The 24,945-nt window shown below is 40.5% G+C and overlaps 1 protein-coding gene across 7 annotated transcripts in view; it reads left to right on the top strand.

Annotated features, from left to right (window-relative positions):
• ZMYM2 (zinc finger MYM-type containing 2) overlaps window positions 1-8,544 on the top strand; it is an 86,132-nt gene extending 77,588 nt beyond the window's left edge. For all 7 annotated transcript variants that reach the window (XM_048294794.1, XM_048294788.1, XM_048294789.1 and 4 more), the window contains 4 exons: window positions 2,309-2,423; window positions 3,488-3,739; window positions 4,101-4,221; window positions 6,819-8,544. In XM_048294794.1, coding sequence (XP_048150751.1) covers window positions 2,309-2,423; window positions 3,488-3,739; window positions 4,101-4,221; window positions 6,819-7,011 — 681 coding nt within the window. In that variant the 3' untranslated portion in view covers window positions 7,012-8,544. The remainder of the gene's footprint in view (window positions 1-2,308; window positions 2,424-3,487; window positions 3,740-4,100; window positions 4,222-6,818) is intronic.
• The last annotated feature ends 16,401 nt before the right edge of the window (window positions 8,545-24,945 follow it).

Consider the following 24,945-nt stretch of genomic DNA (forward strand, 5'->3'; position numbering starts at 1 on the left):
GTCTAGTACTGCATAAAAGGTATTGGCTTTGTTGAACTTGGAAAGGGCTCAGAGGAGATTAAATGGTGCCGTTTAAGGATATAGTTGGGCCAAAGATCATTAATATTTTGCTAACTTAGAGTAAGTTTGTCTTCAAAAGAAGAGAATGTAGGAGCCATAGGCTAGTAAAAAAGTACTTTCCCCTTCCACCAGCATTACTGCACTCACTGTGACTAAGTATGCACTCAGTTTGGAACTTTTCCTCATGGATATAACGTGGTTTGAGCCCAGGAGTCTTCAAAGTCCTAAGCTGGCTGTTTTCTTGGGGTTTTTTAAATTTTGTAAAATAATTTTTTCCTAAATGAGGCACTGTAAAATCTGTTCCAGGAAACTGGTCCCTGAGTCAGATGGTGCAGTTTCTCAGATCAGGTTCATTTGCAGCTGAAATTGTTCTGCTTTCAGACAGAAGTGGTTCAATAATGGTTTTGATAACTCTGAAGGAGTGATCCTGAAAAATATCACACTTAGAAGTAAAGGCTGCTGCATGGTCAGGCAGGCATCTGGTGGAGAGGGTTCATCTAGAGGAAGGCGTTAGCCTGCTGTGCTCCTTTGTTGCATCATGGCCTTCATTCTTTGTCCCTAATTGGGATTACTGGGATTTGGGGTTTGGGTTTTTTTTTCCTTGTTTTTTGTATGTCTGGTAATGGAGTTGTTTGGGCAAAATTTGGGCTGATAGTGTTTAGCAGATGTTTGTCTGAAGGTCAGACGAAATCACTGTGGGCAGCAATTCAGCCTGTTCTTCTCTGCTGTGGGATTCAGAGACATGTCCAGTTCCTTCCCGTGCGCTGCTGTTACAATAGAGCTCATCTCAGGTGGGAATGGCTTACGCTGATCCTGCCCCTGTAGGGTTTGTAGAGCAGCAGAGCACAGCGTTGTGGTTTGGGAATGAAGGTTTGCAGGTTTGGGGGATAGGTTGGAATCTGCCCTGCTACACAACATTGTCCTTCTGTAGACTCTGCGGTGGTGGTCCAAGGGGCTTCAGACTTCTACTGGGGATGCCAGGGTTTAGTCAACACTTACTGTGAACTGGGAAGAAATATTTGTAGATGAGTTCTCACAGGCCTGCATGTGAATTGGTTTTGAACTGGTTTTCAGTCTTACTTCATTTTCACTGCCAGCATTCAGTGTGATTGTTTAATGCAAACTGGAGAAAAAGAAAAATACATGGAGAAAAAATGTGCCAGAGAACAGAGGGGCAAACACCATGAAGCTTTTAGTAAGCTGTATTATCTGGCTTAGAATTGCTTTATAAAGTCAAAACCAGTGTATGTAGAAACAAGCACATTTGGGGGAATATTGTGCTTTGAGGAATTAGTTAAATGTATCATATAAAATAGTTATCTGGATGAAAATGTAGTTGAAAACCTGTGGGAAGTGTACTCATCCATTTTTCTTTATTATATAATTAAGTGTAAAGATAAGGAAGCCAAGATACACTGAACCATGATCACCTGTTATAAATGAGTGTTGTGTCTAATGTGATTTCAAGTATGGGTACAGAACTAGATGCCATTTCAAGAAGCAAATGCGTTTTTTGTCTGTCACTTTTATTGTATTCACTAACAACAGACATGTTCCTGCAAAGATAATGCTGAAGTGGAAAATTTAAGAAGCCAATCCTCCCTTTCTTAGAAATGTCTCCAGAGAGAATAATGCCAAACAGTAGTCCTCAGCCATTAATTCTTGGTAAAGGTTCAAAAGAATTTCTGTCTGTAAGGTCAAGAGGAGTAAGATAATTAGATTGCAGGATAGGCTGGCACCTTGGACCATCCTATCATCTTTCTTGCACTGCTATATATTACTACCACAAATATATGGGGGTTTTTTTTGCCTCCCACTTTTGTGTTGAAGATGCTTTTGTCACTGTCTGGAGTTCACATTTTAAGTGGTAGATCCTTGCTAAATGTGGGTTGGTTTTGGTTTTGGTTTTGGTTTTTTTTGAAGGCCTAGGCGGAGGAAAAGATAAATTGTTTGTGGTTTGGGGTTTTTTTAATGACTCCCCATTCACTGGTACAATGTTGCACACAGGAAATCTTAGAGAAGAATGTTAGTTGTAATAAAACTGTGATTCATATCCAGTTAGAAATTTACAGCATACAATTATATTGGAAGTAACTATTACCTGTTAGATATTGGAAAGTAGCGTAGCTTTACTTTTAGATACTGTTTTGCGGTACAATGCTTGCACAGTTATAAAAAAAAGAACCCTGTAGCACATGAGTTGTTCTAATCTGGAATTGTAAATACTGTGTCTCTCTCTTTTCTGTAGTATTTATATAGAAGTAATCGAAAAGACAACATATTTATTGATCCAATCTACCAGACATTTGAACAGGAATTAAATAAAATCCTTCGAAGTTGGCAACCAAGCATCCTTCCAGATGGTAATTTTCTTTTTGGTCATGTATGTTTTTCATGTCTTAAATAGTTGTGTATTCTTAAGGCATATATATATATCTATATGTTATGCATTGCAATAGTAGTTGATGAAGAATTACAGAGATGTCTTCTAAGATATAATTTAAAACTGTACCTCTTTTTCATTGTCTTGTTTCTGGGTAATCCATGCTACGAGAGTTGTTTTTGCCACTGACTGTTAAAATTGACTATCCATTTTTAGGAGAGAAAGTTTAAAATAAGCTCTTTGACCTGTACTTTTTACCTGAGCTGAACATACTTTTTTGCCCATCTTTTTTCCCAGATGGAAGCAGGCAGGCAGGCAGGCACTGGACTAACAAGTGATGTATTTTAGCGTTTCTCAGCTGGATTAGGAGGACTCTTTGCTGGGAATCTTCTGCTTAGAAGGATCATCAGTTCATGGAGAAAGCAAATTTTTCCCAGCAGACCAGTGTTGGTGCTGAACTGCAGAATCAACTGTTCTTTTATCTTTCTCACAATCCTCTCTTGAGTGAGGGCTTGTCCTTCCCATATCCTTCGCTTTCTTTTCTCAATATTAGCTTCTCTCAGTACAGCCCAGAGAGCCTCTGTGTTGGGCCCTTCCTGTATCCTGCTATGGTCCAGGAGTGCTTTCCAAGTGAGAGATCCATTAGTAAAAAGAAAGAAGAAAATACTATGTTTGGAGGCCTTAACCTGAGCAGAATAAAATGAACTCAAAAATATGCTATTTATGACAGAATTAAGGTTACTCCCTTGAATATTCATTTCTATGAAATAGCACAAGAGACCTGCATGTCAGCAATGCTGTTGTAACTAAACAGAAATGTGTTTTCTGTGAAATTGCCTGTACTGATATTCCCACTGTCTCAGTGAGTGTCTGTGTCTTTAACAGGTGGGTTTGGGGAGTGTGGACATATAATTAAATAAGTTTATCAGAGGCTTCTGTCATGAGAATTTTGTTACATTTCATAGTAAAAAAAATTGATTTTTTTGCACCTTACAGTTCATGGGCTAATCCACTGTATTTTCTCTAATATTCTTTTTTTTCAAGGATCAATATTCTCTCGAGTTGAAGAAGATTACCTCTGGAGGATTAAACAGCTAGGATCGCATTCACCTGTTGCTCTTTTGAATACTCTGTTCTACTTTAACACTAAATATTTTGGCCTGAAAACAGTGGAACAGCACTTAAGACTTTCTTTTGGCACTGTTTTTAGACAGTGGAAGAAAAATCCTCTAACAATGGAAAGCAAAGCTTGTCTTCGATATCAAGTGTCTTCCCTGTGCAGAGCTGATAATGAAGGTACTATGGCCGTTCAAAATTAGTATTGTAGGAGCATCCACATGGCACTGATGAGGGACATCTGGGCACCGGGCCAGGAGCCAGGGCTCTTCCTTTGCATAAAGTTTAGCTGCTCTCAGCTCCCAGATCTCTGATTGGAGCATGTGGTCCATGGGGACTGCAGGGTCTCGGCGTTAATTTGCGCCCACTGGTCTCCATGTGTGACTTTGCTGTGGCTGTGGGTGGCATTTCCAGTTTGCAGATTTGCACAGTTGTGGTGACCGCCTTGTGGTACTTGGTGGGCTACTTATGGGGAATTTTACTGAGAAATGTGAAATAACTTCAAGTTATAGCTTAGATTTTATTGATTTTCTTCTTAAAGATAAAATTGCTACTGGAAAAAGGAAACACGAAGATGATGTGCCAGTATTTGAACAAATTGAAAACACATCTGATCCAGCTAGATGCCCTGTGAAAATGTTTGAGTGCTATCTGTCTAAAAGGTAAGTATGATACAGGGTAATACAGACAGGGTTTAAAGTAAACCAGGTACAGAAAGGAACTATTTTGGTGCAACATGAAATGTGCTCAAGCAAAGGGAAGAGATCAAGATGTTCTGAAAAATACTGAAATGAAAGTATTGATGTCTCCAGTTCTGTGTCTGGACAAGATGTGCAGAAAGTATGGGAACAGTGAAGTACTTCAGTGTTAATTGTCAAGGGCTCCATCTGGAAATGACAATACAATTCAATTTTCTTACCTGGGAATACCAAGTATTTCTGCAGAGAATTGCCAGCAAGGGATCTGCTAGGTTTTGCTACTGAGGGTTTTGTTTGTGAGAGCCCCATCTCTTCAGTAAGAATTGGATTAAAACAATGGATTTGCTTCATTCTAAGTTATCAGGCATCTGAAATGTAGATGCTTTGAGGTACCTAGTGTGGAAGCATGTTTAAAATATTGTAGTAGGAAAACTACTATTGGCAGTAACCCAAGTATTTAGAAATAGCTTGTTTCCTTCCAATCTCCCAGTTAATTGTGCAGGAAGGAAGCAGAAATTAGTACATTAAAACAAAAAGCTTAGGCAACTCTTAAAAAAAAAAAATTAGTAGCTAAGTGTTTTGGAAGCTTGAAAATGAGATTTCTTGGAAAGTACTTTTCCTTAATTGTAACAGCCATTCAAGTGACTGATTTTAGTGTAGATTTTATGTAACTCTAAGGGAAATGTGGAAAAGTGATACCAAAGAAATAAAATCACCTTGTATATACAACACAATAAATTAACTAGGAGACTCAATGTGTGTTAGGAAACAGCACTGTAGTCTTAAAGGTGAAGAATGAGCTCACACAGCATCAGCAGAAGTACTAGCATGTGATGTTACAGAGAGAAACAAATGAAGAGTAGCTTGTGCTCTGTTAATGCAACCACCACCTGTTTTTCATAAACTTAGTTAATTCTGATTGTTGCAGGGGGATTTTGCTTTCACTCAATTCTTTCATGATTTGGAGAGGATTTGTCATTAAAAAGTTGAATTTTTGGACTGAGCTACACGGTTACTGGGGGAGAGACCACATAATTTTTTTTTTCTTTAGTAGGAACATTTCAGCTTTAGGAAAAAGAGTGCTCTTAAACCCATTTGGAACATGATTTATGATGTGGTTTCAAGCCATGCTGTCTTGCAGACATTGGTCACCATTGTTAACTAAAGCAGCAGACTGCTTCTCCTGGTTCTGCTTCTAATTTTATTGAAATAATTTTAATGGAATTTTTAGCTCTGTAAAAAGTATTGTAAAATTTTAGGTAATGCCAGCTGTTTGAAATATACTTGGCAACCAGTGGACAGCTGCAGCTGAAATTTCAGGATGCTTTCATTCATAGATATGAAATGTTGTACTATTGTCTCATTATAGTCTCAAACTGCACAAGGGGGGCTTTAGGTTGGACATTGGGAGGAATTTCTGCACAGAAGGGGTGGTGGAGTCATCATCCCTGGAGGTGTTTAAGGGAAGACTGGATGTGGCACTCAGTGCCATGGTCTGGTTAACATGGCAGTGTTGGGCCACAGGTTGGAGTCGATGATCCCGGAGATCTTTCCCAACCTAATTGATTCTGTGATTCTATGATTGCTTGTTGCTATAAAGATAATGTTGTTTCAAGAAAGTAGGGAGGAGTTTAAAATATTTAAATTATTAGAATATCTTAAACAACCATATTTTATTTCTTATCCGACTCTTAATCTGATTTATGTGAGAGCAGAACAAGCCAGCAATCACCCCAGCAGGTGAAGAGCAGCACCTGAAATCTTATCAGCCAATTTGGGAAGGTGAGCTGGTAAAAATCCTTCTTTTTACTGAAGAAACATGACATAGAGTTGACTCCTGAAGTCTGCAGTATTTGTGAAGGAGGGAGCTTGAGTGAGCACTTGCACATCCAGAATTGAAAATTCTTTTCTGATACTTGCCTAAAGGATGGAATTTCCATTCCATTCCTAATGCTAGAATTTCCTTAAAGAAGTCTTCTCTAGTGTCTTAGAGAATGTTTCTGAGCTGGATGAAACTCCATAGTAGAGCGGGTAAGGAATTAAGGGATTAAGATTTATAACAACCAACCTTTTAAATAGTAGGAGGAGGGATTTTAGATGCTTACATTTCTGTGCATCTCAGAGCTACCATCCTTGACTTTCCAAGGGAACGCCAGGCTCTACATTCAGAGGTAGCTGTGTCAGCCAGTAATTGCGTGAGCAATTACTGATGTCAGTGTTGGGCCTCTTTGCAAATCATGGAAGGTACTTTCTGGTTTAGCAAGTCCTGGATCTGCAGGTTATTGAAGAATGTGTTGTCTCTTGTGTGGTTGCTGAGTCCCAGGTATCTGGGACTCTGAGGATGTGGGACTGGCTGGGCTTGGGCCAGACCTGGCGCGGCTCCTTCTATCAACAATAGCACATTTCTCCACGTTATTCTTTTGGGGTTGGTTGGTTTTGGGGTTTTTTTGTAACTTGCCGAGGTACAGTTAAAGTTTTGTTTGTGCAAGATACTGGAACTGCTAACATACTGTTTTGTCCTGTGAGGCTGTGTTTCTAACCCCGTGTTTTCTTCCTTGTAGCCCACAGAATCTGAATCAAAGGACAGACATGTTCTATCTGCAGCCAGAGTGCTCCGTGTCCGCGGAGAGCCCCATCTGGTACACTGCCACTTCACTGGACCGCAACACTTTGGAAAATATGCTCGTACGGGTTCTTTTAGTAAAAGATATTTATGATAAAGACAATTACGAACTGGATGAAGACATAGATTAAAACAATCTTCCAAAAACTGTCAAGAAAACAAACAGCATTAGATATAGTCATGCTGCTAGACCTTTACTACGGAAAACATTTCAAGTTTACCCTTTGTTTTATGAGTTTTGTAGCAGTGTGTACCTTCACCCGGGTATTACCATGTAAATAGTTTGTGAGTGAAAGTCTCCATTATTCTGCGTAGTGGTTTTAGGATACATAACAAACACATTTCAGATTCTTTTTTAATTATTTATTTGGTTAGGTATGTTTGTAACTTTTTACATTGCAAAGTAGGAATGAGAATGTGCCATGTGTAATTCTTTTTCCCCTTATAGTAAGATACATCCATGTTGCACAACTCTGCTGTTGGAAGCTCCCTTGGAGGAGGCTCTTTTAATGGCTTCTTAAGCCGGATGGTTGTGTTTGGGTAGCACTACTAAAGTTTAGAACTTGCTGTGTCTTTCAGAATTTTTAAATGACTTGTAAACTAATAGGTTTTTTTACTTTTTAGTTACTGAAGCCTTATAAGGTTATGTAGAGAGATTCCATCTTATGTACCAAAAATAGACAAAGGAGAATGCTGTCCATATTGGTGTACTGTAATGTGAATCTTTTCTGGTGAAAACATTTTTTTGTTGCCCTTATTAAAACCTTAGTGTCCTTTTGTTATTTGTGACTCTCTCTCAATTGCCCCCACAAATAAAATATATATGTAAAAATAAATGAATATAAGCTTAGAGCATGTGGTCATCAAGACATGTATTTTGTAAAAAAAAAACCTAAAACCAAAAGCCCCCCTCAAAAAAAGAAAAAAAAAAAGGAAAAAAAAGAAAAAGGAAAAAAAAGAGATGTCTGATGACAATGCTGTATAATCTTTTTTCATCTTTACTTTTCCAATCATAAATGCCAGTACCTCATATTAATGTAAATTTGTCCTTTGTAGCCTTATAGAAAGGGGTTGTATGCCATATTACATGAAGTAATATGGTATAGTAAATTTTTAACTTCTGTTTGTCCTTGCATTGCTGTATTTAAATACAGTCAATACTTGACTATGGGTGGGAAAATTCTTTTAACTAATGCCTCCATTCAAAAGCCATATGAGATGCGAAGTTGCAACAAGTCGAAAGATAATTTTTCTTGAAGAAAAATCCTTTCATTTGCTCTATATCCTTTCCTTGTGCTTACTTTACTAAGTAGTCTGATTTCAAGATACATGTTTAAATGCTCAAGTTTTGTTATTTGCTCTTATTTAACTGATGCAAACAATATGGTGGTTCAAGCAATGGTTTTGCTATTGTACTGAAAAAATGTAGTAGAATATTCTACTATAAAGTACTCATAAGCTTAAGTCTCTCCTAAATGGCATTAATTATCTGCTGAGAAGAATCATCTACTAAAGGAGAAACTTTGTATATATATTACCACCTGAGGATTTATTTCTTGAAAGGGCTGCATGGCTTTTTCATTTTCCATAGCTTAAAAGAATGCACACAAGGATGCATCTTCCTATATAGATAAATAAAGCTTCAGTTGCTTTGTTTTGTTAAACAAGTTTATTTAAATTTCTGCAATTCTGGTGTGTCTGTGAGTATGTATTAATTTTAGATATACCACTATTTCAAATGGAGATGGAAATGTACATGTTTAATTTTTCATTTCTTTCTGGTGGTATTACCTTTCCTGTGAAATCAAGAAATACAACACAGCACCAGTGAGTAGATCACCATCAGCTACAATGCACTTTTCCCTTTATGAGTGAATATGTAAGAACTTAGTTCATTAACACTTGTGTTTTTTTAAACAGCAGCCGTAGAATATGCCCATGATACATAAAAGGGATGAAATCAGGAATTGTAGTAATTGTTTTGTTCTGGTCTCTCCAGCTTTTTTAACACCTGACTTGACCATAAGTTAAATTTACATGTGTGAATCATTACTAATTACCTGTGTAAAATGAAATTTGAAATATTTCATTTAAACATAACTTTAAGTGTTTTTATAAATAGCAGTAAAGATCACTTGCACCCCCCTCTCTATAGTTCAGACTTTGGGTACTTCAGCAGAGGCATCAATTGCTCCCTGATTACAAGAGTGTTTAATCACAAACACACTTTTGTGAAACTGCAAACCTTTAATGTGAAGCTGAAAGTTAAGTATATGTGTTGGGTGTTTTGTCTTAAGCAAGAGTTTTAAATTCTTGTTCTCAAAATCAGATTAAAGCTATTTCTTAAATAGTAAGGTCAGACTTTAGTATGGCATGTGGAACAATATATAGGCATTTTCAGCATCAGGAGGAAATAATTAATGCTTCCTAAATTTTATCAGAAACCACATTATTGTCATAAATCCTTCCATTTTCTACCCAAGATTCGTCTGCCATCAGAAAAAATATCCAAGTTGGGGTTTGAAATAGGCATTTTTATATATAGATCCATGTTGGAAATACAAAGATGGTTGTCAAGAAAATAACTTTTATTCCAGAAGATGGAGCTATTCCATCATCAGCAATAATGTTTTTCAAGTCATTCATGTGTTCAGATTGAACATTGTAAACTGCAGAGATATCGCAGTCAAGTCTGCATCATGGTTTGATGTATGCATTTTATTCCTAAATTTGAATGGTGATGCAAAATGCAATAAAATACCTTAGTTCTGAAAAAATAAAGACATGCAATTTTATAATAATTAGGAGTTCAGGGCAAATCCTTTTTTTTTTTCTTCGTCAGAACTGTCAGCAGCTGGGCTAGAACAAGGTTGGTGTCAAGGCATTACATGTGCACTGCTGTGCAGGACAAAATATGATGCCCTGTTCTACACAGGCACACAGCTTTCAGGTGGTGATGTGTGTAAGAAACCTGCCCTCACTTTCCTCCTTAAGAGGGTGTGAAGTGGCACCTTTGCTGTTGTGGCCATCCCTGTGAGCTCTGTCAGAGCTCTGAGAAATGTAATGTGGGGACTGCACCACTCTCTCCACACACAGCCCTGCACTCCAGTCCTGGCGGGGTTTTCCTAACTTCTCCAGTCATGCCAACATGTGCTCTGCATCTCCTTACTGTCGGATCAAGTTTTGAACAATTCCCAGCTGAAGTAGTAGCCTTAAGACACTAAGAAAGTTAGACAGCAGCACTAAGAAAATTACATAGAAAATATAGTGTGAGAAACAGTGAAAAATTCATGCAGTGCAGAAAACAAATTTACTTTGTTAGTCATCTTTTTTATCTCTGACTGTGTTCAGTCAATGAGAATAATGCAGCTTTTTTTAATTAGGGAACTAAGCATAAATTATGACAGTTGATTTTTATTGAACAAGAGGTTGTGGTTGTGAAATAATTTCACTGTGTGCAATATTAATTACCTTTAAAGTACTCACACTGGGATGCTACAGTGCAGCAAAATTTGTTTTCTTAGTATCTATGACTGTCCCATGAGAGGCTGTATAAATAGGTGGGGAAAACAGAAGAGGTGGTCCATAAACCTTGCAGTCCCACAAGGAGGTGGTGTGTGAGATGGAAGAGAAAAAGGCATGAGTGGTGGTAGGAACTCATCCCATACCCATTTTTGCTGACCTTTTTTATTATATAGGAGGGTTTTTTTCTGTTACACTTTCCCATTTTTGTCTGTTACTGTTAGGAACAGCAGTTAGATATTTTAATTTCCATTTTTTAAAGTATCCACTGTTCAGTTTGTTGCACTCACGTTGTGCATTATATAATGCACGTTATGTGCAGGACTGGGTATGTTGCAGAGTAAGTGGAATGGGAGCTTAAGTTACTGAGATGTAAGAGGGTGTTTGGTCGTCATAGGTGAAACAAGTCTCTGGATTATAACACCAAAGGTTAATGAAGTTTTGGAAGCATTGGAAGTTTGAGCTAGCCTTTGTTTGGGGTTAGAACTAAACCATAGGGTTTGTGTGTCTCGTGAGGGTTGTGAGTGTGGCCTGCTGTCCCCAGGGGCTCAGTTATATGTGGCAATTTCCCATTTCCCAAGTGAGAAATAAATCTTTCCTCTGGCAGCTTTGAATTTGAAGTGTTGAAACGCAAAAGCCTCAGCGCACAGACCAAGCCCTTGGGACCAGCATGTGATGGGGCACTCGCATTGAAGCTCAGGCTGGTGTTTGTGTCTGTGATGCTGAGGAGCATCTCTGACCCGCGGGCCTCTCCCGGAGGCACAGAGTGACGCGGGGATCGGTGCCTGCTCGTCGCGCTGCTCCGGCTGGAGCTGGCAGCCCCTGGCAAGCAGCCCGGCCTTGGGAGCGCCCCAGCCATCTGTGGGCACTGGTGGGCAGTGCTCCCGCTCTGCTGCTCGCAGGGATAGGGCCTGCGCCATGCTGGGGGGGTCTCTTGTGCTCTTTGCTTTGCTCTCAGGGAGCTCCCAGTCACTTCAGAGTTCCCTGCTGTTGGTTTATGATGGAAAATGTGTGACTACTGTCAGCACTCTCCAGCCACGTTCTCCGCTCAGTTCTCTCAGGCAAAATACCAAAAAGGATTTGAGTGGGACGCTAGTTGTAGTAAGTGCATTGGGATGCAGGGGGAGAGGTATGTGATGGTCACTAGACAGGCTAGTGGCAAGAGAAGTGAGCAAATGCACAGGGAAACAGGACAGAAAAGGTTGACTGTGTCCACTTTGAACAACTACCAGAGTTTAAAAGCTGCAGGTTTAATATGTACTTTCTGATGAGGCCTTCTGAGCTTCTGACACCTATTAAAACTTCCCACATAGCCTGGCTCAAAGCTTTTCACCCAGCATTTCTGTATGCATGGTGGATGTGGAAAAGAGGTATGTATTTAAAATGGTTTAGTCTGGCTAGTTTTATTTTCAGGAAATTGGTGTGTTGGTATTTCCAAATACATATATCTAGAAAATTGTTTCCTCACCCAAGAACTGGTTATCTTTATGGCAAAAAGCTACTATACAGCAGTCATGCATGGCACATTGGCAAGTGCATAATTCGAGTCAGGAAGGATGCAGTTAACTCTCTGTATTGTGTCCCAGGTACTAGTGAGGTATTGCAGCATTTGTACTGATTGTTTCATGAAATGTTTTTCCATCTCCAGTGTGCTTTTTTCCCCCCCTTTATTTGTGGTTGGTTTTGTTTTGGTTTGGGTTTTTTTGGTGTGTGAAATGAAAGAAGAAAATCTCTGAAGATACCAGAGTTCTTGGAAAAATCCTTCAAGGACACCATCAGCCATTTCCTCTTTTGCTGGCAGGAGGGTATGAGATGTGACTGCTGTCAAGGAGCCATGGAGTAGCCCTCTTGTTTGTCATAGCTAGGAAAAGCTATGACATGAGTGCCCAGACTCTGCAGCTCCCCTCATGAAGCATGGTTTTACCCAGGCAAACCAGTGTCAGTGCCAGTCCTGGAAACACTTCTGAGCAGAGCAATTCCTGCAGATGTTCACAAAAAACAAATAGAAAAAGAAAATAGAAGATCAAGCTCAACTTTTATTTCTTACTCAACTCCTTTTTCAAATTCCAGGAATGTGAGTATGAATGAGACGTGAACATGATCTGAGTTTTGATTTCTCTGAAATGTGGCGTTTCCCAGAGGTGGCGTGTGGTGCTTGGTGAAGGCCATTCCTGGCTGCCACCCTGCCTTGGGGCAGGGGACAGTATCAAGGCAGCAACAAAGTTGCTGCTTTCCTTCCTGACGTGAGAGCTGAAAGCTTCCTAGAATTGTTGTCCAGGTTTAAATCTTTCCTGTATATTACCTGCCTCAGTCCAAATGGGTGTGAGCTTGATGGAAGTGCAGATACTGAAAATGCGTGTCCCTCTGTCACTGGGTGCCTACAACTGTGCAGGAGGTGAAGGCTTTGGAAGGCAAAGCCCATGGATGCCAAGCAGGAGAGAAGGTAGTTTGGACTTGAGAGGTCTGGAAAGAACAAAACGTAACATTAAACCAGCTCCTTCTTTGAGTTATGACCGTTCCTGGGTTTCAGTTTGTATATTAAAAAAAAAAAGGTTTTGGTGGCTAGGTCTTCCCAAGCAGGAGAGCAGGCTGCTTTGGTTTCTCTCAGAAGAGCTCCTCAAGGATGGGTCGCCTGCCCAGTACAAGGAGAGTTAGGTTTATTAGCATCTTCCTCCTTTATTTATGTATTTGATTATTTGTTTACTGAAATAATTGTTCCTGATTCACAGTCACAGAAGAGGGAAGTGTTCAAAGCATGAGTGGGTTGTGTCATGTATAATGTGCCTAGGTACTTGCAAGTACCTACTCTATTCTGGTTTTCTACTAAATTCTGGTTCATGAAATTTGAAACCTCTGTGTCCTGTCAGGCAAAGGAATGGGAACATCCCTGTCATCTGTGTAATTTAAACTGCTGACATTTCATTTGCGCCAAAACACTGAAGGTGCTTTGCCAGTTTAAAATATGGAAAATTGTTTTATTTCTTAGTATGTTAGCTGAGTAAGTCACGAAGATTACTTCCAGTCATGAAGGTTATTTCTGCTTTCAGCATGCATTATACAAGGCAATATGTGTAGTATTTGCATTTCTAGTCTTTAATTAATCTTTATTTTTTAAATACCCTACTTGGAAGTGAAGAGAGAGCTTTTCAGCTCAGGATAAAGCTGTGTCACTAAGGGAAAGGAAGGGGCCCACCATCATTGCAAAATCATCAACCTCAGTACCTGTGGAAAAAAACTAATTCCAAAAATCTCTTCTCCTCATTATATCTTAAAATATTTTCTATTTGTCTTTTCTCCAGCTCCAGATGTGACATCCACACTAGTATGTAACAACTCTATTGTGGTAATCAAAAGAATAAATACAGGAAGATTTATAATCTGATTTCTATTAACTTAAGAAATAAAGCTTTTTTTTGTTCCTTTTTTCCCCCCTGATGAATTCTGTATCAGTGACCAACAGGGATTAAAGGTGAAAGTTGTAAAACATAATAAATAAGAAAAGACAAGTTTGTAAGAGAACAGGAGGAAGAGCAGTCTTTGGCCCTAATGTGAGCTGAGGGAACTGAAAAGGCCTTTGAATTCCCTACCAGTGTGTCCATTCAGTTCAGGTTGGTTGGAGGATAGAAGCCCAGGCTCCTTTAGCAATGGACAGACTTGTTCATATATATGTTCCTGTATCTTGGACAGCTCCTATGGAAGCAGACATCTCTGAGGTCCTTCAGGCAGGAAGTATTTCTTATAATAAAATCCCACTTCATCCCCACAGGTGGTGTCCAACATGTATTTTGGCATATTTTTAAAAAAGAGTGTTCACCCTCAAGGGAGGGCTTTCTGATCTATATCATTGGTGTCTCGTCAAGATACGAGGTGGTTTCTTCTCCAGCTTCAACTAGAGAATCCCACAAATGAGGAGAGGAGGAGGTTCAGTAACTCCTCACATCAACTAAATCTCCAGAACCACAGGCCATTGGTGGGTTACGTTTCAGTACCAGAATAGGAGAGAATCCTGTGAAATACCAGGGATTAGCTCAGTTTGTTAGAGAATGGTGCTAATAATGCTGAGGTCATGTGTTTGATCGCTGTATGGGCCATTCACTTAAGAGCTGGACTCGATGATCCTTGTGGGTCCCTTCCAACTCAGAATATTCTGTGGTTCTGAAATTCCTTGGTGGCTCTGCAGTCAGTTTAACAAGGGGCCAGATTTAGTGCTGCAGCTACTGAACTTACTAAGGACCTGAGCACAGCAAAGGCGTGAAAGGGATTTTCTGGAAGAAAGGCTGAATGATTTGGACTGTTTGAGTTCAATAGAGAGGAAGTAAATAGCAAGGGATGTTAGAACAAACTGTTGAGCAAAAGAAATAAAAATCAACAAGAAGAGCAATGTCCCCTCCACAGTGTTTTGTTACTGTGCAGTAATCCATTGGGATGGGATCTCTGAGAGGAGGAACACTGCTAAGTCTTCTGTGTAAGGGTGGATGTATTTTTGCATCGGGAGAGCCATCACAGAAATAATGTATAGTTTCTCTTTTTAAATGCAAGAAAGTGACACTTCTCCCTTGTTTGTTTGTTTTAAGCAAGTATTCTACCTTCTTCTACTCCTTCAGCAGCATCTTGGGACAGATTTCTGCAGGTGAGCAAAAAGAGCCTCAGGGAAACAAGATCATCTATGAGTTGTCCTGTGCTCTGCCTTCCCAAAGGTATAGTTGTTACCAGTATAGTGAAGGAGGTTCCCGAGTTAAAGGGGAGTTGTGTCTTGCTGCTGTCATCTTCTGAGATGAAAATTACCAGGAGGAAAAAGATTTCTTAGTGCCATTGTCATCCTCACTGCCACCATGTACTAGAGATGCACCAATGGGGGCTGCTTTTGGTCTGGTGGAGGAGGCTGGGGGCTGAGGTGCTGTGCTGCTGCTGCTGCCTCCAGATGTGCCTGTCCTGGGAAACACCTTGCCAGCCCACTTTGTTTGCTCTGGTGTTTGGCTGCTCCTGTTCCTTCTCACTAAGAGAGTAATTCCGATATCCTGCTGGAAAATGTCTCAGTTGCAAAGAGTGAAGCAGTGGCAGCTGCACCAGCCATGCCTGAGAACTCCTGATCGTCATGCCTCTGGCAGAACCCTGCCAGCTCCCCTAACTGGTGTTCCTGCCAGACCCTAGGAGTGCATGGTAGGGATAGGGTATTTGACATAAGCTGGCTCATTTGAATGCAGCTCTGGAAGCTCTGCTACAACCTGTTTTTGTGTGATTCTCAACTTCCCAGCAGGAATCATCATTCAGCTTCCCAAACTGTATCTTACAGAAAACACAGGTACCAGGGAGAGTTCTAGGAAGCCTTTAAGGGCTGGGATTGCTTTTTCTTTGAAAAGGTTTTGAAATGAGCATTTATAGCCCATTGTTTCTAGTTCATGACAATCGCTGCTGAACTGTTGCTAGAGGAATCATTAGATCCAAACTTCCGGCTTCAGGAAGGTAACCAACACGGGAGTGAGACCGTGACTATAGCAAGTCTGTAAAAGGTCCTGTGGTTTCTCCATCTGGTTAAGAAAGGTGAAGAATTGCCAGGGTCAAAGGAAGGACTTAACCCAGGGTGCCCAGCAAGGTACCTAGTAATTGGGTCCAACTCAAGAAAACCAAATGTTTTCATCAAGACAATATTTCAACTTCTGAGAAAAACCTTATTTAGGTACAGCAAGGAGATCAGGCACAGAAAGCCAATCTTTTCATGAATCATTTTCAGCCCACAAGCAACTGGGTTTGCATCCAGGTCTGGGGTCCTCAGCACAGGAAAGGCATGGACCTGTTGAAGCAAGTCCAGAGAGCTACGAAGATGCTCAGAGCTGGACCACTTGTCCTGTGAGGAAAGACGTAGAGAGCTGAGGTTGTTCAGGCTCTTAAGGAGAGCTTGAGGGGGCTTATTGGAAAGATGGGAACAAATTTTTTTAGCAGGTCCTGTAGTGGTAGGACAAAGGTAATGTTTTTAATTTAAGAGAGAGTCGATTCAGACTGGATATGAAGACATTTTTTACAATAAGGGTGGTGGAACACAAGCAGGTTACCCAGAGAGGTGGTAGATAGCTCATTGCTGAAAAGATTCATCCGTTAGGTGGGGCTCTGAACAACCAAACAATTCCATGATTCTATGATTCTAAGCAGTTTATCCCACTGGGATCACAATTGTTGGTGAATTCTGAGCACGTGTAACATACCTGAGACAAATTAACATTTTTCTTTCAACAAAAAATAGTATTTTCAAGCTAAGCATTTTGTGTAATAATTACATTTTCCCCCAGTGCCAAACGGTATTTCTTAAATACAAAAATGCTACATGTCTTTTAGCCTTTTTAAGCTGTATCACCTGCTGCTAAGATGTCCTGACCCAGTGGTGGCTGTAGGAAAGGAGAGCAGTGATAACGGCTTCCATAAGCTTTGTACATAGATCTGCAGGAATATGATGGTGATTCTGTTTCTCAGTTACAGTAAGAATTAAATCAGGTGTTTTCCCTGTAAAAGGGAATAAAATTAACCCTGTTTACTGTATACTGCTGTAGATATATAAAACTCTGCCAGGTTTTACTTCCATACGTCTTGGGTTAGAAGTTCATCTGTCACCTTCACAGAAGAAACAATGTATGTCAGCAGGCAGGTAGCTTATATAATGCTACTCCATAATTCGTAGTAATTTTCATCATAATTTTCAGTTGTGCAGTGTTCCAAGTGCTCTAAAAGAATCTCACTGGCAGTGCCAGCTGAATTAGCTGGTGATGCATGAGGGAAGGCAGACCACAGTGCAGCCATTGCATGTTTCTCACTGAGGCAAAAAAGCATTAAAAGACAAATGATAAATCAGAGCTTTTAGTAAAATATATGCTCTTCCAACAGAAGACAATTGTTTGAAGTCTTTTTCTTTCTTTTTTTGACAAATTTGGTGTTGCTGACAAGACGAGAGCTTTTTTATGCCATTGTGTGAGATGTCTGAGATGGTCACGTGGGCACGTGCACAGCCAGTGCCTAACAAAGCCCACAGCACATCACTGACACCACATACAATGAAAGCTTGGTGTAACCACATTTTTGTTAACTCTGTGAAAACTCAGGAACATGGACAATGCAGGTCCCAGAGAGTTTCATATTAAAGTGAAATGAGATACAATAATTACATGGTACAGTTAACAAGCAAAAGATTTCAAGAAAAAAATCAATTTCATTTAAGATTGAGGGGGAAAATAATTATCTAATTTCAACTCTCTTACTTTCCTGAATTTTATTTTCAGTGCTGCTGGTTTCCAGGCACATGGATGTGCTATAATAAAGCAGGGCAAGACAAAGCCAATGTTAACCAGATATATTCAAACAAAAATATGTGATTAAAAAGCAGTTGGAGAGTGACGGGAATTTTACGCTGCATGCTTTTCTTTCTAATTTGACAGAAAAGAGAGAAGTGAAGTGAGGCAGCAGAGCACTGCAGGAGGCCTGCAACCACCCCCAGCCACAGGGTGTGTAGGTGCCTGGAGTGGAGGAGGACTGAACCAAGCAGCAGTGATTTCATCACTGAATCCCTCAGCATGGAAGGAGAGGTGTTGGGAGACCAAGTCTACTTGGAAACCACTGGGTGCGTGGAGATCACTCCACCTAACGTGCACACCCAGCAGCCTAACAGACCAGGTTATATTCATGAAACCAACACATATTCTCTACATTTCTATTACATATTCATTACATTTCCTGAATACATCCATATATGCTAATTATATCTGTGGACTTAACTTGGATATGAGTAGGGGTCTTTTGAGGGTCTTTGACAGTTGTTTGGGAACATGCCATTCCCTAAATTTCCCTTTCATGGTTCCAGATCTTCTAACAAATCTTTTCTCCTTGAGAGTATCTCAAATATGTGGTCAGGTCATGATGCACTTTTCTTTTCTTTGGCACACTATCTTTGTTTTCAAAACCAAGTAATCTGCTAGTACATATTAATCACTGATATAAGTAAATAAGGAAGCTCTAACTGGCACAAGACTTACTAGTCACAGATGTAGGGAGTTAACACAAAGCCACATTAATCTCTGTCATTTGTACTAAGCACTATATGGTACAAAAATAAGCATTAACCATGGATATAGGGATCAAACACTATTGTGCTAAAGTTAAAAGAGTTTCCCAACATCTTCCCCCACTGCTGCATAGACTCCTTTTTAATGAAATATTACTTGTTCGGTACCACTATCATGGAGGCTTGTTAGAGGATTATTTCTGTGATGATAGCCATACCACATCATGTTGTTGTAATAGCCCATATGAGCTTGAGTTTCCTGCGCTGGCTGCACTGTGGCTTTTCTGTATGGCTGCGGGCAAACAAAATCAAAACCGGAAAACCAAAGTAACAGAATTCCCCTTAGTGGCCTGGCTGCTACAGCATATGAGGAGGTTAGATAGTACAATAACTACCTCTATGTGAGTGCTGGAATGATCATTTAACTATTTAACTACTACTTTTGCTGAGTAAGTGCTGATTCAGTGGTAAAATAGCACCAGTGGGGGCTGGATTCTGGAAGAAACAGCAGATCTCTGTGGTAGCCAGCAAAAGGATCTGGGTTTGGTGGGCAGGTTCCTTTCCCATGGGAAGAGAACCTCTGACAGCTGCAGGAATGGTCACGCTGATTCCCACACCTGACCCTATTCATGTGTTACCCTATGCATGCTCCCAGGTGTGAGCCAAATGGGACAGCATTTGACTGGCCAAAGGGGCTGGATCCAGGTAGGAGGAGAGCTGAGGTTCAACAGGACTGTGAAAACTATGCAAAGGCAGTATATTATCAGCCACACAGGAAGAATAAAAGAGATCCTCTATAAGGCAGTCCTGAAAAATGTACTTTAGAAGATATAATGAAAAGTATGTTAAACAATATAAAAAAAAGTCTGTGGCAGGATAACCAGTCTCTGCAAAATGAGCAGAGAAGATCTTGTTTAAATTTGAAAACCTGAGCAATGTCCCCCATGCGAGATGTAAAATACTTTGGACTGTGGGATGTCTCATGTGGTTTTTTCACACAAGGGAGTTTGTACACATTTTTTGAGGGCTGTGAGAGATCTGGGGAAAGCCTGAGCCTACCTTGTTTTTGCCAAGTGAAAAAGAGGCCACTAGGACAGACTGTCTCTGCGTCACAGAAGAAAACACAAGCAACTGAGAGAGGAGGAACACGCTGTGGAGTAGGGCTTCAAACAGAAGAAACTGAATCTGTGATTCAGATTGATTGGGGTTTTTTTTCCCTCAGGAAGGGGAACCACCTGGATTTCAGCAAAGCTGGAGAAGATTTGGTTCAGAAGATGAGTTAAATTGGCTGAACCAGAGGTGTAGCTTGGAAAGGTGCAGATGGATGTGTTTGGGCCCAGAAGCAGGGTATGAGGGCAAGGGGTTGTCTGCAGCCTCACCACTGTGCCACACCATGTACTTGGCCATCAGCTTTCATTCAGACCTGCTACTATGAGGCTATTCTAAATATGCTAAATAAAAAAAATCAAGACAAAATCCCCAGCCCTGAGGCACCGGGAAAACAATGTCCACAGTGCCCCAAGCCAGCCCCATTGCATGGAGAGGTTGGTGGCAGAGCCCATAGTAAAGCAGTGTGGACATGACAAATAAGGATAACTAAGTGTAAGTAGCAGAGGAGCAGAAATGTCCAGGCTAAACTTCAGGCTGGGATCTCTTTTGAGCTTGGGCTTTCTCACTGTATTTCTATCTGGAAGCTCTTGGCACAACCCAAGGCAAACAGGCTGTGGTACCAGTCCTGTGGGCTGGAGGCGAAACCCTCCTTCCCTGCCTGCCCTCCAGCGCCAGCAGCAGCCTCCCTGTCCCTCCGCTGGCCTCAGGAGCCCCCGGCACAAACCTGCCAGTGGTTCAGCTCTAGCTAAACTGTTTTACTCAACTTCAGACAGCACCTCGCTACCTTTTATTTTCACATTGGTTTGATATGCAGATCTCTTGAAAGATAGCAAAAAGAAAGAGCTAAACCAAGAAAGATCTGGTTTACTTGTTCATATCACTCAATATAAGACATGAAAACTATTTTCATGTTGTTATCAGCATACCATCTGTAACAAAATTGACCCCCTAAGGTGCATTTTTGTTTTATTATATCTTGATTTCTTTCCTAAGCAGTACATGCAGCAGTACATCAATGCTGCATTACCTATTACAAACCAAATAGATTACAAATTACAAACAAAAAGATCTAATCAGTAAGCCTTCAACCTTTTGATATTTATCCTCATCATACTCTACTAGTGTGCCAAGAAAGAAAATAAACACTACTAAACAGTGATAGTGCATAAAGTATGGAGATGATACTATATTAAATCAGGTTGTCTTCAGTGGTGTCCTATAGTTCTGTGAAAGAAAGTTCTTGCTCACTGGTTTAGCTGGTCACTTTATTTTAAACACATCAGGACATTTTTTTTTTGGAAGATGGAGATTTCAATCGAGCAGCGTTGGCCAGACTCCAGATTTCTTCTATTCATTGAGAGCTATAACAGTACTGAACACATAGCTGTGAGTGTGAAAGCAATGTTCACCCCTGCATTTTCGTTTCTGTTCAGTCCTCTTGTCCTTTTAGACAGCATAATAGAAGTGCTGCAGTAAGCAGGGTCAAGTAGGATATGCCAGTGATAAATGTTAAAATGAGACTATAGGCTGCGATTATGGGCTCTAATGTGTGATGAATCCTTTTTAATCACATGATATGAACTAATGTCACCATTTATTATAAAACAACAAAGTGTTCAGCTACAGGAGGAATAGAATGGATGACACCTGCATTTTTCAATGTTTTGTTTAAGCAAGTACAGTGTGATCTTTTTAGATAACTAGGAAAAACTGAAGTTAAAATAAGTGCAAGTATTTCCAGATGGTTTTGGTTAGAACAAGTGTCTTTTCAGGACATGAGGATTTATCCCCTGAAAAGGGGATATGTAGTCAGTATCCACCTGCATCTCTGAGCTCAAGTGAAAACTAAACTTGGCTATTATGCTAAAAAAGTTTTTAAAAATTAATTTGTGTTTTTAAAAGTGTAAATACAAAAAATTTAACTGCAATTCTGTTCTAAAATGATTTCTAATGGTTATTTAAATATAATTTTCTTAAGTGATAGACTTCGTTTCATGCCAAAATGCCAGAGGAAAAGTCTGAAAATACTGTCAATTTTGATACATCTTCAACTGTCTGTCCAATCTTCTAGGTAAATATATGAAAAAATATTTCTAGTGTTCAAGACAGTCAAAAAGAATTGTACCTGAAGAGAACATGGTGAGACATTCCAGGGCCTCATCATCGTTCAGAAATCATGGTTACAACACTGTTACCAAAGTGGAGGCCAGCTTGCCCAGCCACCCCAGATCTTTTGCTCTAGACCATAGAGCTGATTTGCTGAATATATCCTACTTATATTATAACTAATTCAGTTCATTTCTTAAGTAGTTTAATTCATAGGACTAGGAAAGGTCAATAGCTCCTGGCAGGGGGTAAGTGGGAGTATCAGTGGGAAGCACTCATTTAACTCAAATATCCAGCAGCCAGGTAAAATTATTTGATAATAAAACTGGGGGCAGAGTCTCTCTGGATAGCCTTTTAAACTGTTTGGAACTCCTGATTGGAAGCACAAAAGCATTGCTATAATTTCCTCTGCCTTCTGTCACCCCAAACCAGACTGTCATGCCTCCCCTCTGCACTGCACAGCCCTGATTCCTCAGCCTTTTGGAGCAGGAATCTACACTGCTCATCTCATCACCCTGCTCCCTAATAATCAGATTTTAACTGAATGTTGCTATAAAGCTACTGGTGTCCCTGAGACTGGGCTTCCATGACCGTGTGTATCACTGGAACCTCAGCACCAGGACATTATTGGTTTCACAGGTTTAAAGTGCATTGATTAAGACAAAAACTGGCAAAAAAATCCTTGTGACTTGTGCTGTAAAATAGATTTGTAGGAAATGGTTTATAAGTATATGAACCGGGAGATTTAAATTTGGAAGAGGTGTACCATGGTGGAGTGTCCTATGGGGAACAACACTGCAGTGACAAAGAGTTTCTTCCATTTCCAGAGCTTCAGTTTCATGAATAAGAGCATGTCACCATTCCTGCACTAACCCTTTCTTAGTGTGTGACCACCTTTTTAGTTTTTGAAAGAAAGTTCTGCCTACTATTGTCTGGCTTTGTTGTTACAGAATCTTTGCTGATAGATGATATAAGCATTGTCAGAGATTGTTCTGTTCCACAGCCTTTCACAGAGTCACAGAAAGGTTTGAAGTGACCTCCACAGACCACTTGGTTCAACCTCCTCCTCCAGGAGGGCCACCTAGAGCTGGTTGCCCAAAACCATGCCCAGATGACTGTTGAAAATCTCCACATGATAAAAACCTCATAACCCCTCAGTAACCTGTGTCAGTGCTCGATCACCCTCATAGTAAAAAAAAAGTGTTTCCCAATGTTCAGAGAAAATTTCCTGTGTTTCAATTTGTGCCTGTTGCCTCTTCAGTCCCTGGGAAAACTCTGGCTCCATCTGCTTTGTACCTTCCCTTAAGGTATTTATATATATTGATAAAATCTCTCAGAGCCTTCTCCAGGCTGAGCAGTCCCAGCTCTCTCAGCTTTTCCTTCTAGAAGAGATGCTCCCATCCCCTTATCATCTTTGTGGCCCCTTGTTGGACTCTCTCCAGTAACTCCATGTCTCTCTTGTTTGGGGGTGCCCAGCACTGGAGTCAGCACTCCGGGTGTGGCCTCATCAGGGCTGAGTGGTGGGAAAGGATGCCCTCCTGTGACCTGCTGACAGTGCTCTGCCTAATGCAGCCCAGGATAACATCAGGTTTCCTTGCTGAGAGGGCCCACTGCTGGCTCATGTTCAACCTGGTGTCTACCAGCATACCCAGGTCTTTTTCTCCCAAACTGCTTTCCAGCTGTCTGGTCCCAGACATATGTTGGTAACCTGGGGTTGTCCTTCCCCAGGTGCAGTACTTGGCACGTCTCCTTGTTGAACTTCATAGGTTCTTGCTGGCCTGTTTCTCCAGCCTGTTTCTCCAGCCTGTTAAGGTTCCCCTGGACGGCAGAAAACCAAGTGGTTTATCAGCCACTTCTCCCAGTTTGGTGTAATCTGCAAAGCTGAGAGTACACTCTGCTCCACCATCCAGATCATTAATGAATATGTTAAGAAGATACGCTGGTGTAACCCAGAGAACAATGCTGTTGTTCTCTGGTTTACACCCCTAGTGACACCACTAGTTATTGGCCTCCAACTAGGTCCCTCTGGTCACCACCCTCTGGGTCCAGCCCTTCAGGCAGTTTTCAATCCACCTCACTGTCTGCAGATCCAGGCAGTGTCGGAAACCCTACTAAAGTCTAGGTAGGCAACATCCACTGCTCCAACGTGCCTCCTAACAAGCCACTCATCTCATCATAAAAGTTTGTCAAGTGGTCAAACATTACTTCCTCTTGAAGGTATGATCTTTTTGTTGTAGCAGACAAGGTAGGCTGACATCCTCAGAAAAAGGATTCTTTTTTCTTGCTTACATGCTTCTGCTGACTCCTGCTATTCTAAGCCTGTTGAAGAGCTATAAGTAAACCAAATCAAACCAGTATATAACTGGGTGTTCTGTAGCACTGTCTTTCTTGTCAAGTGAAGCATAAGAATGACAAAGTAATCATGAATAACACAGCTGCACCTCACTGTCCTCTCACATTCAAGCTTTACAAATGCACATTAAGAGAATTATAAAGTTGAGGCTTTTCTAATCTGAGAAATCAGGACAAAACAGGAGAGTGTGAAGGAAAGAAAAAAGCAATAATTCTGTAGAGAAAGACAGCTAAGGTTGGACAGGGAGCCAGCAGCAAAGCTGGAGCCTAGACCTGTGTCTCAGCCTTTCTCTAGTTCAACAATCATAAAATCATTCTTATGTTGATTGTATATGGAAAATTTCCCCTAAGTTCTTGATGTCTTTTATGCTGACTACAATCAAATACTTTTAAGAATATATTTACAAAGTTTGCAACTAATAACATTCATGTGCACCAGAATTCACAGAGGAAATCATTACATCAAATTAGCATAAAAAACTCTGAAATCCAAGAGAACTACTGTGTTCCCTGGAGACAGGGAAGTGCAGACAGGATGTCTATGGTGAAACAGGAGTTACTAGGGAAGATAGACACAGACCTGGCTGCACATCAGAAAATCTGTAGCTCTGCAGCGAGGCAATACAATTCACATGTCAGCTATGTATCACTTCCCTTTTTCATACATGGGGACCCCTTTCTACCATTATTTCATGAATACCTGGCAAGAGCATGGTGCAACATTCTGCGCTTGAGGGATAAGCCTGCAAAAAGCATGGGTGGAATGAAGAATGTGGCTGCTGATTGCTGTGCCCACAGTACTTTCTCTGCTTGATTTCTGCCTCCTTTATAGTGATGACAGCAAAGCAAGTTCAGAATGTGGCTTCGGATCAGAAACATTTTCACACAACTCTGCTAGAAGGAAAGGGAAATTAAGGTCAACAAGAAAGGA

Source organism: Corvus hawaiiensis, chromosome 2, assembly GCF_020740725.1.
Source record: "Corvus hawaiiensis isolate bCorHaw1 chromosome 2, bCorHaw1.pri.cur, whole genome shotgun sequence".
NCBI classification, from domain to species: domain Eukaryota; kingdom Metazoa; phylum Chordata; class Aves; order Passeriformes; family Corvidae; genus Corvus; species Corvus hawaiiensis.